This window comes from Cynocephalus volans, chromosome 2 (assembly GCF_027409185.1).
Source record: "Cynocephalus volans isolate mCynVol1 chromosome 2, mCynVol1.pri, whole genome shotgun sequence".
Taxonomy (NCBI): domain Eukaryota; kingdom Metazoa; phylum Chordata; class Mammalia; order Dermoptera; family Cynocephalidae; genus Cynocephalus; species Cynocephalus volans.
The window spans coordinates 196,739,573-196,755,469 of NC_084461.1; the positions used below are offsets into that span (position 1 = coordinate 196,739,573).

Here is a 15,897-nt window from a genome sequence, read left to right on the forward strand (position 1 = left end):
CCCATTTGCAGTAGACTTCAGAGCATTTCGCTGACTCTGTTGGATGGTGTTTCCAGGGGGCGATCCTTACATTTGACTCTCAATAAACTTTACAAAATTAAATAAATAAAAATTTTTAAAAAGCAGATTCCTGGGTCCCAACTACCAGAGATTTTAAATCAGCAAATCTGGTATGTGTCCCTTGAATCTTTATTTGAACAAGCTTCTCTGGTGATTCCTGTGCAAGAGATTTGCAGACCCATTCTTAAGAAACATATGCTAGACTACTCTGAAAAATAAACATAGGAAAGACTATTCTCTGGTATGTCCACTTTATGAACCTAGGAAATTCATAAATAGGAACGAAAGCTCTGGTATCCATTTAGCAAGCCAGAACTAAACACACTTACACTTGTCTCCTGCTGACACAAAGCTATATTTCTAACTTCAACTGGCATATTATGGATGTTTTACTTCAACCCCAGATTTTCAGTCTTTTTTTATGGAAAGAGTAATGTAGACCATCTTGTGCAAAAAAGTGGATGGAGGTTGTTGAGTTTTGCTTTGATTTCTGTATTTTTCTGCTTTAATTTCCTTTTTAATTGTATGCTTCCTGTAAATATTTCACAGGGAGAAAATGCCAAGGATCCAAAACTATTTTTAAATGAAAAGTCTTTTTCTGGTTTAACATAGCCTGACAGATGGACACCTACTGCTCTCATTTGGGAAGTACTGCACTGGGATTTCTCCTTCTCTCTCTTTTATTTTTAAGAACGATAGGAGGAAGAAATGATTCATCTATATACTTAGAGATCTTGTGTCTTTGTTAAAGGAAATAAAGTTTCATCAAGGAATCTTAATATATCTTCCACATCTAGTTATATATAAGAATGGACCTCAGCTTTGGGGGCTGCTCCTTCTGGTCATCAAATTCGGTTTCCAGACCAACAATATGTAGCTGTTCTCTATTTCAATATGATTAGTGGGGGAAAAAGCTATGAAAGGTAAAGCAGGACAAGGACTGTTGGAGGCATTTTAAGGCAACTTAAAAATATGAGTTTACGGCCAGCCTGCGGCTCACTCGGTAGAGTGCGGTGCTAATAACACCAAGGCCACGGGTTCGGATCCCATATAGGGATGGCCGGTTTGCTCACTGGCTGAGCGTGGTGCTGACAACACCAAGCCAAGGGTTGAGATCCCCTTATCGGTCATCTTTAAAAAAATAAAAAAATATATGAGTTTAGTATCTAACTTCCTTTATCCCAGTTTAAACTGTTACTTCCAAGAAAGTGATCTATTTATATACACGTATTAATGTCTTGTATACCATGTGATGATTAATAAGGAGCCAAGAAGGGCCCTATTAGACATTCATTCATTCATTCATTCTTAAATGACTGCTAAAATTCCACTGATCTTTCTGTGTTCCACTCAAGTGACAGTACCTCTAGAAAGTCCTCCTTTACCCCTCTTAGCTATTTGAACTTCTCTCTTGGAGTCTCTGCTCTGGTCAGCATTTTGTAGTTAACTATATTATAGCCCTTACCATGTTCTTGCATTGTAGTTTCTTATTTGCTTAACTGTACAACTTAGGACACTATGAGTATATTAAAGGCCTCAATCTTTCTTTTTTTCCCCCCAGTCTTCAAATATTTTTTATTGGAAAGCCACGCTTTGCCTTCATTTATTTTATTTCAAATCACTGTACATGCAGTTTTTGTGAAAACACTGCCTGCATTTTCTAGTACAAAAAAATCTCTAAACATTGTTTCAGGAATGTAGAGAAATATCCAACTTAAATAGCGAAAAAGTGCACCATAATTACTGCTGCACTACAGTCATTTCTGCATTTTCCGTGTGTCTTAAATAACTATCTTGTCTGATAACACACAATATAAAGAGGAATTATGAAAAATAGACATTTACATATACTTCCAAAGTCTTATTGAGAATATCCTGTTGGCATAGGATAACCAATCATAGGTGCAGCTGCAGTAGCAGGGTATGTATATGCCTGTTGGTTCATACCATTGTGCGTATTTGGAACATTACTACCATATTTCTGAGTGCTGTCATAACCATTCTGGTAAGTCCCTGTTGGATTACCAGTCCTAAAACTGGTCTGTACACCAGCAGACACAAAATTACTTCTATAGCTCCAATTGGTGTAATTTGCAGCCCTGTAAATACCATTCTGAGTTTGTGAAAGGCCTCAGTCTTCATGTATTTGGCATTCCTTGTGCCCAGCACAGTGCCTGGACCTAACAGAATTCTAACTAAAGTTATTCTGATTGAGAAGCATTATTTGTTCATCTCTTTAACAGTGTGTATATGTCATCCTTTGAATCTCAAACTACTATGGTTGGAAGGGAATTACTTATAATTTTTCAAAGTACAGATGGATGTGATATGATTTCCAAAGTACATATGTGATTTTTAAGTCTCAGTGTTCACATCTGTAAAATGGGGAACTGCTTGTCTCACAGGTAGTTCAGAACATCACTTACTAGCTATATAATCATGGGTAAGTTATCTAAACTTTTTAAGCCCATTTTCTCATCTTCAAAATTTAGTTATTGTACCAGCCAGCCGCCAAAAAATAAAAATAAAAAAAATAAAAAATAAATTAATTAATTAAAATTTAGTTATTGTGAGGATTAAATGTGATAATCCATGTTAACAGCTGTTAAATACAATTTACAGAAGACCATTTGTTTGGACAGACCAAGCCAAAATGGAATTACTCATGCTGAAAGTAAGCCTAAACTAGAAAAGAGAGAGAGAGAGAGAACCAAACTAGCCAGTTTTAGTCAGCGTAATAAAGAAGTCCTTTACAACAAAAGTAATTTTGAAACGACGAGAGAGAGAGAGTCTGGTATAAAACCAAACTCCTGCTTAGCTCATTGGAACACTCATTCTATTTTGTGGAATGAGGTGTTGCCAAATTCTAGAATTGAAAATAAAAGCCAATTAAGATATTTATTAGCTCACTTGATTAGAGCACGGTCAAGGGTTCAGATCCCTGTACCGGCCAGCTGCCCCCGTCCCCGCAAAAATATATTTAAATGAAATTTGTTGTAATTTTGTCTTTTGACACAGCACAGTGACTGCTAATGATAAGCACTAAATGATTATTACAAGAAAATTAAATATTAACAACGGTTTATGTCAATAAATGACTTATTAATAACAAGATAAAGTATTGTATGAAGAAGTGCAGTAAAGTGATATTAAATGAAGGTATTGTCATTATTAACGCTATTATAATTATTACTAACACAAGACAGAATGAGCCACAAGTCAATTGGTATTAATACTAGAATAAGAACCAAAAATAAATCAACGAGTCCATAAAGGAATTCCACAGGTATTCCGGTGTTTGGCTGCATCATTATTAGTATACATAATTATTACATATATTATTAGTGCGCTAAGACAAAAACCTGGACTTGGTGGGAACTACAAGTCCCACTACCCATGCATCGGGGGCGGGGTAGGAGAAAGGGAGGTAATCACAGGACCCGGATGTGGGCGAAACTACATTCCCCAGAGTGCGTCACTCTCGCCCCCTCCACTATATATACTCCATCCGGGTTCTTTCAGATGCTGTTTGGCGACTCGTCGCCATTCCCGGAGCAGCTCGGCCTCGGCCTAGAGGCGAGTGTCCGTCGTTGTGTCGGAGACACCAGTCCCCGACACCAAGAGAGCCAACCCTCTCCCCTGCCCCGCGGCGGGAGAGCGTGTCCGGCCGGCCGGCGGGGCTCGCGCACTCTCCCTCGCCTCCCTGTCCCCCGTAGCCTCCGCCCCGCCAGGCCCGGCCCGGACCCCGCGCCCCGGCCTCTTCCTCTTTCTCGGTCACTGCCGCTGCTGGGCTCGACAGCCCCGCCCGTCGCTTCTCCTCCCAGTTTGAGAAGCTGAGGAAGGAAACAGGGAAAAATGTCGCCATGAAGGCCGAGAACCGCTGTCGCCGCCGACCCCCGCCGGCCCCGAACGCCATGAGCCTGGGTCCCCGCCGCGCCCGCTCCGCTCCGACCGCCGTCGCCGAGGCCCCCGTTGATGCCGCAGAGCTCCCCCAACGCCGCCGCCACCGCCTCCGACATGGACAAGAACAGCGGCTCCACCAGTTCATCCGCCTCTTCGGGCAGCAGCAAAGGGCAACAGCCGCCCCGCTGTGCGTCGGCGGGGCCAGCCGGCGAATCTAAACCTAAGAGCGGTAAGGGCTGGCCTCCGGCAGTGGGGTGGGGGGCGACTGCCCCTTCGGCTTGGGAGAGATCCTTGCTCTGTAGTCCGCTGGGTCACCCAGAGACGAACAACGCTTTCTATTATAGTTCCTACCTCCACTTTTCCGTGGCTCCCATTATTTTACGGTAAAGTTAATGAGCACTCTACTGAGTGGTTTACGCGGATCCTTGCATTAATACTCAGAACAACTCGGTGAAGTAGATGCTATTCTTATCCCCATTTTGCAGATGAGGAAACAGGTTCGGAAAGGGTAAGGTCGTCCAAGCTAGTATGTGCCTCACAGCAGGCCTCAAGACCTGGTTTGTCTGACTCATCAGTCCACGCTCCTAAAACCACTAAGTTGTTCTACCTTTTAATGTTGGATTAGCATTGGATAGTGTTCAAGTTTAAATAGGGGAGGGTGGGGCCCGAAGATTTTTCAAACTCAGATCACATGTTTAATAACCTGGCCCCAGATCTATTCCTCTGTTGAAGAGGATTTATCCTTGAATGGCTTTGTTCAGCGTGGTGTAGTGGTTAAGAGTGCAGACTCTGGATTCAATTTTTTTTTTAGATCCCACAGTTTGCTAGGCCTTTTTTTTTTTTTTTTAAAGATGACCGGTAATGGGATCTTTTTTTTTTTTTTTTTTTTTTTTTAAAAAGATGACCGGTAATGGGATCTTAACCCTTGACTTGGTGTGGTCAGCACCACGCTCACCCAGTGAGTGAACCAGCCATCCCTATATGGATCCGAACCCGTGGCCTTGGTGTTATCAGCACCACACTCTCCCGAGTGAGCCACGCCGGCCCTTGCTAGGCCTTAAATGTCTGAATTTCCTTACCTGTAAAGGTGGAGCTAATACAATTAAATCAATAAACCTAAAAAACAAATGAGCTAGAGATTTATAAGTGTACCTGACATCTGTTATGCACCAAATACACATTATGTCTGTTTTTGTGTGTTAGGCTATGTCCTTTAGCAGGGAAGATTATGCCATTTCCGAAGTCATGTCTTTCAGTATTAAATTATGACAGAAATGATGATAATAGCTACCCTTAATTGAGGGCTTATCATGCACCAAGTATTGGGCTAGACTTTCACTTCTATTATCACTACTCTATGCTCTAACCTGTCTAGCAAGGCAGAATTGTTCATATTGAAAGAAAGAATCTGAGAGGGTATGATGTTACAAATTGGCAGAGTCTGGAGCCCAGCATTCTCCATTTTACTTCAAAGCCTGTGTACTAATCTCTGCCTCTTTTGTATTTCAATTATATTAGCAGTAATAGGAAGGTGTTTTTGTTGAGAGTTGGGGTGTGTGCTAGAGAGGGAAACATTTGTAGTCCCTAAATATGGAGATCTTCTTTAAAACTTTAAGATTAAAAAACTGTAAGGCTTACTGACATGAGTTCAGAGTTTAGCTGTTTGGTATGGCAAACTTGTTTACCTAGTGTGTAAAGACTTCTGGAGATTGCTTATGGAATTCAGGTGGAGACCAGTTGTCTCATAATAAACGAATGCTTTAAGTATCTAAGCAGGGATTAGAATGGACTCTCAGGCGACGTCAGGAAGTAGTATGTAGACTAATTTTGAGGTTCTGCACTTGTGCAGCTTTATCATAGATTCCTCTAAAGATAGAGGGTAGCCATTCCTTTTGGTCAGTGTTGGAACAGGTTTAGAGTGGTCAATATTTCTCAAGGTAGTTGATAAATTACTTTTGCGCTGTGTTCCCAGATGTTCCCAGATGTTGAGGATTTGGTTTTCCAACTGCCTGAATTCTCAACTAATTTTTCTGGGGCTCCTTTTTAAGCCGCTAACAAACGTTCATGAGTCAGCTACAAAAAATGCCTAAAGTTTGTTCCCTAGCAGTAGGTGAAAGCTTGCAACAACACAGACAGAACAACAAAGAACCAAAGTATTTATGGCATTTCACTCCTGCATCCTTGACTTTGAATATGTTGATTAGTGGAACTAACTGGTTACCTGAAAGGATGATACAGAATTCTGTTGTAGTTTGACCAGAGCAAATATTTGTCACTATTAGCATTTCAAACAGACTTGTATAGAATAAATGTTAATTTCTGGGTTTATTCTGACTTCTTAAAGTGATTTTTTAAAAATGCAGTTAAATACTGTAAAATGCACCTAGAACACTTGTTCACTTTAATTGAAAACTTTGGAGTAAAGAAATGAAAACTCATGTAAAGGACCTTTTGTTAGGTTTTATGAAATACATAAGTGTGCCCTCAGGTAGCATTAGTTTTTGTTTAATGTGTTTGTTAGAAAACTTAACCATGTTTGCCCTTGCCAGTGCCTGCTTCTGGCTTCTGCTATGTATATTCCCTTAGGAAGGAAGGATGGGCTTGTAGCTAAATTCATATTTCCTCACCAAGCATAATCCACTGCTTGCATTTGGGAACAAATTAAAAGGTAGAGTAGGTAGGGCTTAAAAGATTGGGAAGCTCTAGATGTTGGGTAATTTTTTAAGTTGAACTGAATGGTAGCAGATGCTGCCTTAACATTACAGCTAAGACCTGTGCTCCTACAACAGATATTAAGGACCTCTGATACAGTGACTTTGAGATGGTTGCTCTAGCAAAAACGCAGATTCAGGTTCTGCATATTTCCATAAAAAGGTTTCTGCAGTGTTTCAAAAGCTGACTCAACACTTGATATACTTGATTTCGCTGGAAATTGTTGAAAAGATCTCTTGAATTTTAGAGTAATGAGTTGAAGGAAGAACAGGAAGAGTAAGGTGAAAAGACATAGCTTGCCTTTCTTTTGCCAAGGTAAAAAGAACGAGAGTTCTTCAATATTTAAATATTTAACTTCCTTTTTTTCCTCTCCCATTCCTACCTCATAGAAAAAAGCTGGTTTCTAGTCTCTAAACTGTGTAAGTCATAAATGGTTGTTTGTTTCCTGGCTACGTGACTGGTATATTTGAGTCTATGTTCCTGTGTCTGGCTTAATTCAGTTTGCCCTTTATTTGTACACAGGAAATAAGTAAATTTGGCTACTGGATTTTTTTTTTGGGGGGGGGGGTGGCTGGCTGGTACAGGGATCCGAACTCTTTTTTTTTTTTTTTTTCGTGACCGGCGCTCAGCCAGGGAGTGCACTGGCCATTCCTATATAGGATCCGAACCCGCGGCGGGAGCGTCGCCGCGCTCCCAGCGCAGCACTCTCCCGAGTGCGCCACGGGCTCAGCCCAGGGATCCGAACTCTTAACCTTGGTGTTATAAGGCTGTGCTCTAATCAACTGAGCTAACTGGCCAGCCCTTACAGGGATTTTCTTAATCTTTCCTGCCAGGGTGGCATATCACAGTTTCTTTGCTCTGACTAATTGCTTCAGACATTCACATAACATTCCTTTTCTTGGGTATATTCCTATAGCTGCATTCCGGCAGGGCTAAGGTGCCATTCTAAGAATGTTGAACAGTGAATATCCCATGAACATAGCCCAGAGGAGAGAGGTGGGGGAGGGGGTGGGGTAGTTACGGACAAACAGTTGACTCTGGCCAAGAACCAGGCTCTTACCCCATCCTCCTGGGCAGATGGTATTGCTTTGGGGGTTAAAGGAAGGTCAGGTATTATAAAGCAGTTATTTTGAGGTTGGTGGTATGAAGCACTGTTCTGACACTTGTGTTATTCCGGTACCAGAAGCCAGGTTAGTGGTACTGCCTTGAAGATGCCTCTAAATGGACCTGGAGGTTTTAATGGCTTTGAAAATTGAGGTGATTTGAAACCTTCAGCAAAACCACTCAGAGAAGTTAAAAGAATTTCAGGGCCTGTTGGCTGGAGTCCTTGGTTTATATGGATTTGTTGGAAGTCTAGTGGGTGCTCTTGACAGGAATGATTTGGGTTTATTGATAATAAGGCTTTCAAATCATAGCAGCTATGTGCCAGCCACTATAGTAGGCATTTTACAGACCTTTTCTCTTTTAATCTGCATGATTCTGTGAGGAAGGGACAGTATAGCGTTAGCCGTAGTCTACAGACAAGAAAACCGAGGCTTAGAGGTGTTAGAGTGATTTCTCCAAGTAAATTCTCATGAAGTCCTAGGTGGTATTTAGAAGTATACTTTGTATAATAAACTTACTTAGCAAGAAGGTAACTTACTGGCATGTGCATCGTTCCTGATATCGCCTCTCTCTTCTTTTCATTCAGTATTACTAATTCAGCTGGATTCAATTTGTTGTCAGTAGATTCTGTAGTGAGGCCATATGTTGCCTCTCTGGAAGTGCTTGTCAACCACTCTGGACGATGGGTAAGCAACTTGCTTGTGATTACAGCATGAATCAGCAGCAGAAACTTTCTGGCTGGTATTCTGATCTCAAGGCTGTGTCACTTGTCAGAACTACAGCTAGAAATGTTGATGATGGCAAATAACTTAACTGTGAAAAACTTAATGGCCTTTAATTTGGTAATGGGAAGAGACTGAGATATGCCTCCTGGTACTTGTAGTGACCTTTCCATTAGGGAAATGTGTAACAAATGAGATGTTGAATTAAGTTTTTGTCTCTTATTTGTTGACTCTAGGATCCTGAGTTCTGGATTTGAGCCATTTAACTAATCTTGTCTATTTTGGAATGTGTCTTGATAGCAGTTCTTGGCAGTTCTCAGCTCTGGCTGTGCATAAGAATCTCCCGAGGACCTTTTTTTTTTTTTTTTTTAAATAGGAATGTGTGGGGCCTTTTCATAGCCACTTTTTCTGATTCATTTAAGTCTGGATTGGGCCCTTGGGTCCTGGGTATCCATAATTTTAAAAGTCTGTGCAAGTGATTCTGGTGTGTAGTCAGAATTGAGAACCACCATTCTGAGATTTAAAATATGGAATATGTTTCTCATAGGAACTTGACATTTTTGTCTGTTTTCCAAAATCTAAAGTACATTATGCTATCAGAAAAAGGAGGATGGGGTCATGGGTTCAGATCCCCATACAAGCCAGCTACCCAAAAGAAAAAAAAAAGAGGACGAATTCTACCCCTTATTCACATATATATTCTGGCAGTTTGTCTGTGAAACACCTCAAAAATAGTGCTCTGAATTTTATCTCCAGGTCCCAGGCCTGATAGTACCTTCAATCTTGAGCTGCCTATTGCCTGGGCCTAGAGATAAGAGACACTTTCTCACTTTAAGATGTCTGATTGCATACCCTTAGTAGGTGGAAGACAAGAGAAGGGAGTTGACTTTAGCAACTAAAACATGAATCCTTGTGTAAGTACAGTTGTAATTTGTTTTAGAAATGAGCAGTTCACTGTCCATGAGAGAGCAGTTCTGTAAGCATTATGAAATTGTTTTCCTTGCCAGTGTGGTAATAAGTGAAGAAATGAAAACAGCCCTTTTGCTGAGTGCCAACGTACTTTCTTATGCTCTTGCAGTGTAGAATCTGGCTTTACCTAAATCTTTGCAAACCATGAGGTGCCTGTCTTGAAAGCAACAGTCAGGGTTGAAACCAGGGTCATCTGAAGCAGTCTTGGGTAATGAGGTTTGGGGAATATGTGTTTTCTTTATGTACCTATCCTTATAAGACTTCATTAATTCTTACTAGGTGATGAGGAATAGGGTTAGGGAAGCAAAGCAGGAAAATGTGACAGGTTATTCTTCACTGGTGAAGAGTTAGCTGGGATTCTGTGTCCCCTGAATTTTAAATTTATTTGAAATCTTATTATAAATTAATTCCATGGGTTGAGGGCGAGGCAAAATTTTATAAGATCTGAAACTTCACTTTGTAATTAACACTGGTACTATGTTTGACACTAACTGTTGCTAACTGAAGTAGTAGGTAAAATTCTAGTTTTTAAATTTTAACTTCAGATTAAACTGTGGTCACTGTGCCTAACTGGGATTTAAGGATAACTGGCAGGAGTGAACCTAGCCTGGCTGTGTCTGTCAGGTTTGGAGAGGGTGGCATATCTCTCATTCATCCCATGAGGTTGACAAGCTATGAATGTGAATGGTTGCTTTTGAAATTTGGATTCTGCTTTATTAACTCATTTTTCCTTTTCTCTTTGCTTCACCTTGAATTTATTTAGTCTGCTGTAAGATAAGCTGGTGATCTTACTTGTCTGGAAATAATTTCTTCTAAGTTTTTAAAATTACTCAGGTAATTCTCTGTACTTAAGTCAGAATCTTAAAGGGTGAGGCCTGAGCACAGGAATCCCTTAAAAACTCATTTGAGTAATTCTTATGAAGTGGTAGGATTGAGAACTACTATATGTGATAAAAGTGAACAGCTCTGTTTCCCAAAGGTAACTTTCATTGACAGCCTGGTGTTATTTCCTTTCCAAACATATTTCTTTTATATATTTTTGACATAAACAAGATTAAGCTATATTTGGGGGGGGGAATCCAATTTTGTAGTTTCTGAGGCTCATGCTGGAATCCCTTAAATTTGTAAACCATCACTACCATCCCCATAAAGTTTGAAGGGTAACCCTAATAGATTTCTTCATTAAAATCCCCCATCTTTCTTTCTAAGTTTTTGCTTTTAAAGCCATTAAATTAATATGCAGACTTGGTCAGATTTCCATATTGTAATAGGACAACATGGAGTGAGCAAAGGGACAAGCAAGATAAATGAGTCTCTTTTTCGGTCAAAGACTATTTGGGGGGACCTCTTTTTCTTCTAAGTAATAGACTTTAAGCAGTTTTAGGTTTATAGAGAAATTGAACAAAAAGTACAGATAGTTCACACTCTCGCATACTCACCTTTGTGGATCTCTTTTATTTATTTATTTTAAGCTGACAAACTTTGGCATGAGTTAAATGTGTTTGGTCAGGGTTCTGTGTTAAATTTGGGACAAAAAGAAATCCATGCGGTTCAGCTCCCCAGTAGAAAAAATGGGGCAAAGAATACAAGCAATCTCTTTACACAAAATACAAGTGGTCAGCAGACTGAACCAAGTTATTTGTTGCTAGTTATCAAAGAAATCAAAGAAATGAAGATTTGAAATGAGAAACCATTTTGACCTTTCAGTTGAGCGAAGTTTATTCAACTCAGTATTAGGAAGAGTGTGGTGAACTCTAGACATTATCTCTTATAATGTTGTTGGAATACAAATATATTGGCATAACAGTTCTAGAAAGCAACTTGAGAATGTGGAAAAGGCTTTAATGATTATACTTTATCTGCTAACTCCACTTTGAGAATTTGACATAATTAATCATACAGGCCTCTATGTGAAGAGGCTCCCAAAACTATTATATTAAACTAGAAGAAAATTAGAAGCTACCTGCGTGTAAAACAGTTGATTTGTAATATTATGTTATAAGTATATGGTGGACAACAGTATAGCCATTAATCATGCTTTTGAAGACTAGGGATGTATGAAAATGCTTATGGAGTTATAAGTAGAAAACAGTATATTTTGTATGCTTTTCATTTTATATAAGACATGTGGCAAGTGTATAAAATGAAGAATAAAAGGAAATTAAACATTATTATTATTATTTTTTTTTTAAAGATGACTGGTAAGGGGATCTCAACCCTTGGCTTGGTGTTGTCAGCACCACGCTCAGCCAGTGAGCAAACCGGCCATCTGTATATAGGATCCGAACCCGTGGCCTTGGTGTTATCAGCACCGCACTCTACCGAGTGAGCCACGGGCCGGCCTAAAAACACTATTAATAGGTTGATGTTCTGTGGATATTGGCAACTTTAAACTATCCCATATTTTCAAAATTGAGCATGTACTCTTAACATTGGAGGAAAAATAAGAAACATTTTTTAAAAAGATATAATTCAAGCTGATCTAATATGCTCTTAGAGTTCAACTTTTGTTCTGTCAATTTAGTATCTTCTTAGTTTGGCCTCTAGAATATATGTAAACATTGTTTTGCTTTTATGCTTCTTGAATATATATGCTAAGGCCTGGGCCAACACCTTGTAGTATAGAATCTGGCTATGCTATAGTAATTTAAAAGGGAATAATATCTTCTGCCCTGCCTCCAGATAAAATACTTTTCCCTAACAAAGAATGGCTGTTCCCTTTCCTGTTACTTTTCCTAGATTGACTTTGACAAGAGCAGTGGTTAAAAGCTCTGTAAAAAAGAGAGATTGTGAACTGAGAATCTGTGTGGTTTGATCTATACTCTTATTTGTCCTGAGGGAAGAACCCCTTAGTTTTCAACATTTCCCAAAAAACCCCATTTTACTGTCTATTATCTCGCTCAAAGCACTAATACTCTGGCCCAAATCCAGATTTCTTGGAGGTGGTGGAAGTCATTTACCCTTGTTTAAACCCAATATTGATGGGAGGTGGAGAGCAATTGGCCAAGTTTATGTATTAGTAATTCTTTTGTGTTTCTTGCTTTCAGATGGAAAGAACTCAAGTGGATCCAAGCGTTATAATCGCAAACGTGAACCTTCCTACCCCAAAAATGAAAATTTTAGCAACCAGTCCCGTCGCTCCAATTCACAGAAAAGCAAAACTTTTAATAAGATGCCTCCTCAAAGGGGTGGCGGCAGCAGCAGCAAACTCTTTAGCTCCTCTTTTAATGGTGGAAGACGAGATGAGGTATGTAAGTTGAGACTGTCCTTTCTAAAACTAAGAAGCATGAGATCTGATTCCCCCCCTCCCCAGTCTATCAGTAGTTGAGGAAGGGATCAAGAGGTAGGAGAATAGATAACCAAAGGAGTCTTGAGTAATTGAGTATTAACTAGGTTTGGAACTTTGCCTCCTTTCTTCCTCTGAAGGCTTGAAAATTTCCTTGGAGGAAGAAGACATTGTAATTATGGATTGTGAGAAATTATGGCAAATTTGGGGTGCCTTAATTTGTATAGTCCTTTTATTATCACTCTTGAGTTATAGGTACACTTTGGAATATTTAGGTAATAAAATGACATTAATGATTTTTGTCCTATCAAGTGGCCGGCAGAATATCAAGTGCAAAGTTATCCTTACTCTCAGATATTCCACTTTTAGAAGTTTTTTAGATATGCTTCTATAAGTGCATTAAGACTTATTTACGTCCAAGGGTGTTCACTGCCATGTTTGTAGTTGCAAAATTTAGGATATAACCTAAACACCCATCAGTAAAAGACTGGCTAAATAAATTATCCTGCCATTTGAATGTTCCATGCTATGTAACCATTATAGAAAAAGACGGATTTAATGGTTATACTCATGGAAGGATTCATTCATTCGCCAAAAATTTACTTTTCACTATGCACCAAATACCATTTAGGAGTTTGGAGTACAACACATTGAATCAAACATTGTTCTTCAGGAGCTTATATTCTAGTTTAGAGAGACAAACTAATATATAATAAGTCTGATAAGAGCTTATTGAATTAAAAGAAATGTAGACTGAGGGAGGTAGAGAGTAAAAAGGAGTACAGTTTTAGAAGACGGATAAAGAAAGCTTAAACTTTGAAGAGGTGGATTTTGAGAGAGACCTGGATGAAGCAAGGGAGCATATGGTTTGGAGAAAGAGTGTATTAGCTAGAAGGCGTAGCAGGTATGAGGGACTGGAGGTGGTAGTGTGCTTTTTATATTTGAGGTAAAGCAAGTAGGCTGCCATGGGTGGAGGAGAGATAGGAAATAAATGCAAAGACTTGGAAAGAGAGATCAGATTATGTGGGGCCTTGAAGGACTTTGGCTGTTGTTAACAGAGATGGGAAGCCATTGAAGATTTTAAGAAAGAGAAGTACAGTAGAATCTGACTTGGAGTTTTAAAGGGGAGAGTGGAAGGAAGCAGGGGGCTGGTTAGAAGGTCATAAAGATATTCTTGGTGAGGGTAGTGAGAGGTGGTCAGATTTGGATTATTATTTGAGGGTAGAGCCAGCAAGATGTTTTGACTTGTTAGGTGTGGGGTCTGAGCAAAGAAAAGAATGAGTAATATTTTTGACATGAGCCCAATTCACATTCCTTTTGCTGGAATGGGGAAGATTTCAAGAGGAGTACAGGGTTTTTGGAGGGGAGGGGAGGGGCTGGGGTTAGAGATAACTTCATTTTGGAAATGTTATATTTGCATTTAGGCGATTAACTATGAATCTGTAGTTCAAGGAGGAGACTCAGGCTAGAGAGTTGTAAGCATACAGTTGGTGTTTAAGGCTATGGAACTAATTGAGATAGATCATTAAGGAGTGAGGGTTGCAAAAAGGGACAAGGTTCAAAGACTGAGCCCTGAGTCAGGGTGCCAGGGAACCAGCAAAAGAGCCAGAGCAGGAATGGTTGGTGAGGGAAGAAGAGAACTGAAAGCAAATTGGAGAAAGTGATCAGTTTTGTCAAGTGCTGCTGACAGGCTGAGTAAGAATAGGACTGAAAATTAACCATTAGATTTGAAAATACGATGGTAAGTCACTGGTCTTGAGTTGCTTTGATAGAGTGGTGAGAGCAAAAACCTGGGCGACATAGATTCAAGAGAGAATAGGAGGTTTGGGTGGAAGAAACAGTATGTATAGATGGTGCTTTCTAGTGGCTTTCTCTAAAGGGGAGCAGAGAGGTAAGGCAATAGCTTGAGGAGAATGTCAGGTGAAGAGGGATTTTAAGATTAGGGAAATGTGTCTCTCCTAATGGGATGGGTCTGGTGACAGAAAAAGTGATGCCAGGGAAAGGGAGAGAATTGCTGAATAGTGTCCTTGAGTTCTTGAGATCTAGTGCAGAAGTGGAGGAGTTGGCTTAGATAGGAGTTTTGCCAGTTCATCCATAGTAACAAGAGGAAGACTTGGTAAGATATTGGAGTTTTTTTCTTTATCGCTTTTTCTTTATCGTGGAGTTTTTTCTGATTGTCCTTATTTTCTCAGTGAAATATATAAGCTGAGCTGAGAGAAGAAGTTTGGAAGCTTGAGGAACAAAGGAGTTGTCTGGGAGAGTGAAGGAGTGAAAGGACTGTAGAAGCATAATGGGATTGTAGTATGACAGTCATAAGGGTCATAAAGTATGAAGGTCTACTTCAGTGAGACTGGTTGGGTGTGGTTGTGTTCTTCAACCATGTTTAACTGCTCTGGGGCTGGTGTGGAATAGACAAAAGGTTTTTCCAGGTGACTGTAGCAGACAGAAGGGGACAATGGATCACAGGATCCAAGCCAAATAAGGAAAGGAAATTTGGGGGATGTTGGATTACTGGTTTGGAGATCCTAGTGGGGGTAAAGAATTGTTGGCATCAGGACTAAACCTGGGAAAAGAGTCAATTCCTGGTTGGACAGGAGGATGTTCAGAATTAAGATGGTGGGAAGAGGTGCGGTGGTTAACCAGCATGGTCTAGACCATAGAGCAGTGCTGCGTAATAGAAAAGCAGGCCACATCACATTGTTTTATTATTTTGTTGGTGGCTGGCTGGTATAGGGATCAAACTCTGGACTTTAGTGTTATCAGTACCACACACTAACCAACTGAGCTAACTGGCCCACATATGTAATTTAAAGTTTTCTTGTTCCCATGTTAAAAAGTAAAAAAGAAACAAGCAAAATTAATTTTAACATATTTAACACAATATATATAAAATATAATTTTACCATGTGGCACAGGCCACATTTCAAGTGCTCAGTGGCCACATGTAGCTAGTGGTTGCTGTATTGGACAGCACAGCTCTAGAAGGTACACCCATAGGAGTGGGTGGCTGAGATAGAGTGGGGGACAAGCTAATTGGAAGAGGAGAGGTCAAGGGACTGAGAGGTCAGCCTGTGGGAAGGATAATCAGGAATTATGGGAGGTGTCGTAGAGAGTGGCAGTGGGCCAGCTAGGACAACAAGA

General features: G+C 40.0%; 1 protein-coding gene across 1 annotated transcript in view; it reads left to right on the forward strand.

Annotated features, from left to right (window-relative positions):
• Window positions 1-3,943: 3,943 nt before the first annotated feature.
• RNF10 (ring finger protein 10) overlaps window positions 3,944-15,897 on the forward strand; it is a 32,344-nt gene continuing 20,390 nt past the window's right edge. Inside the window, exons 1-2 of the mRNA XM_063088232.1 lie at window positions 3,944-4,192; window positions 12,518-12,717. Coding sequence (XP_062944302.1) covers window positions 4,036-4,192; window positions 12,518-12,717 — 357 coding nt within the window. The 5' untranslated portion in view covers window positions 3,944-4,035. The remainder of the gene's footprint in view (window positions 4,193-12,517; window positions 12,718-15,897) is intronic.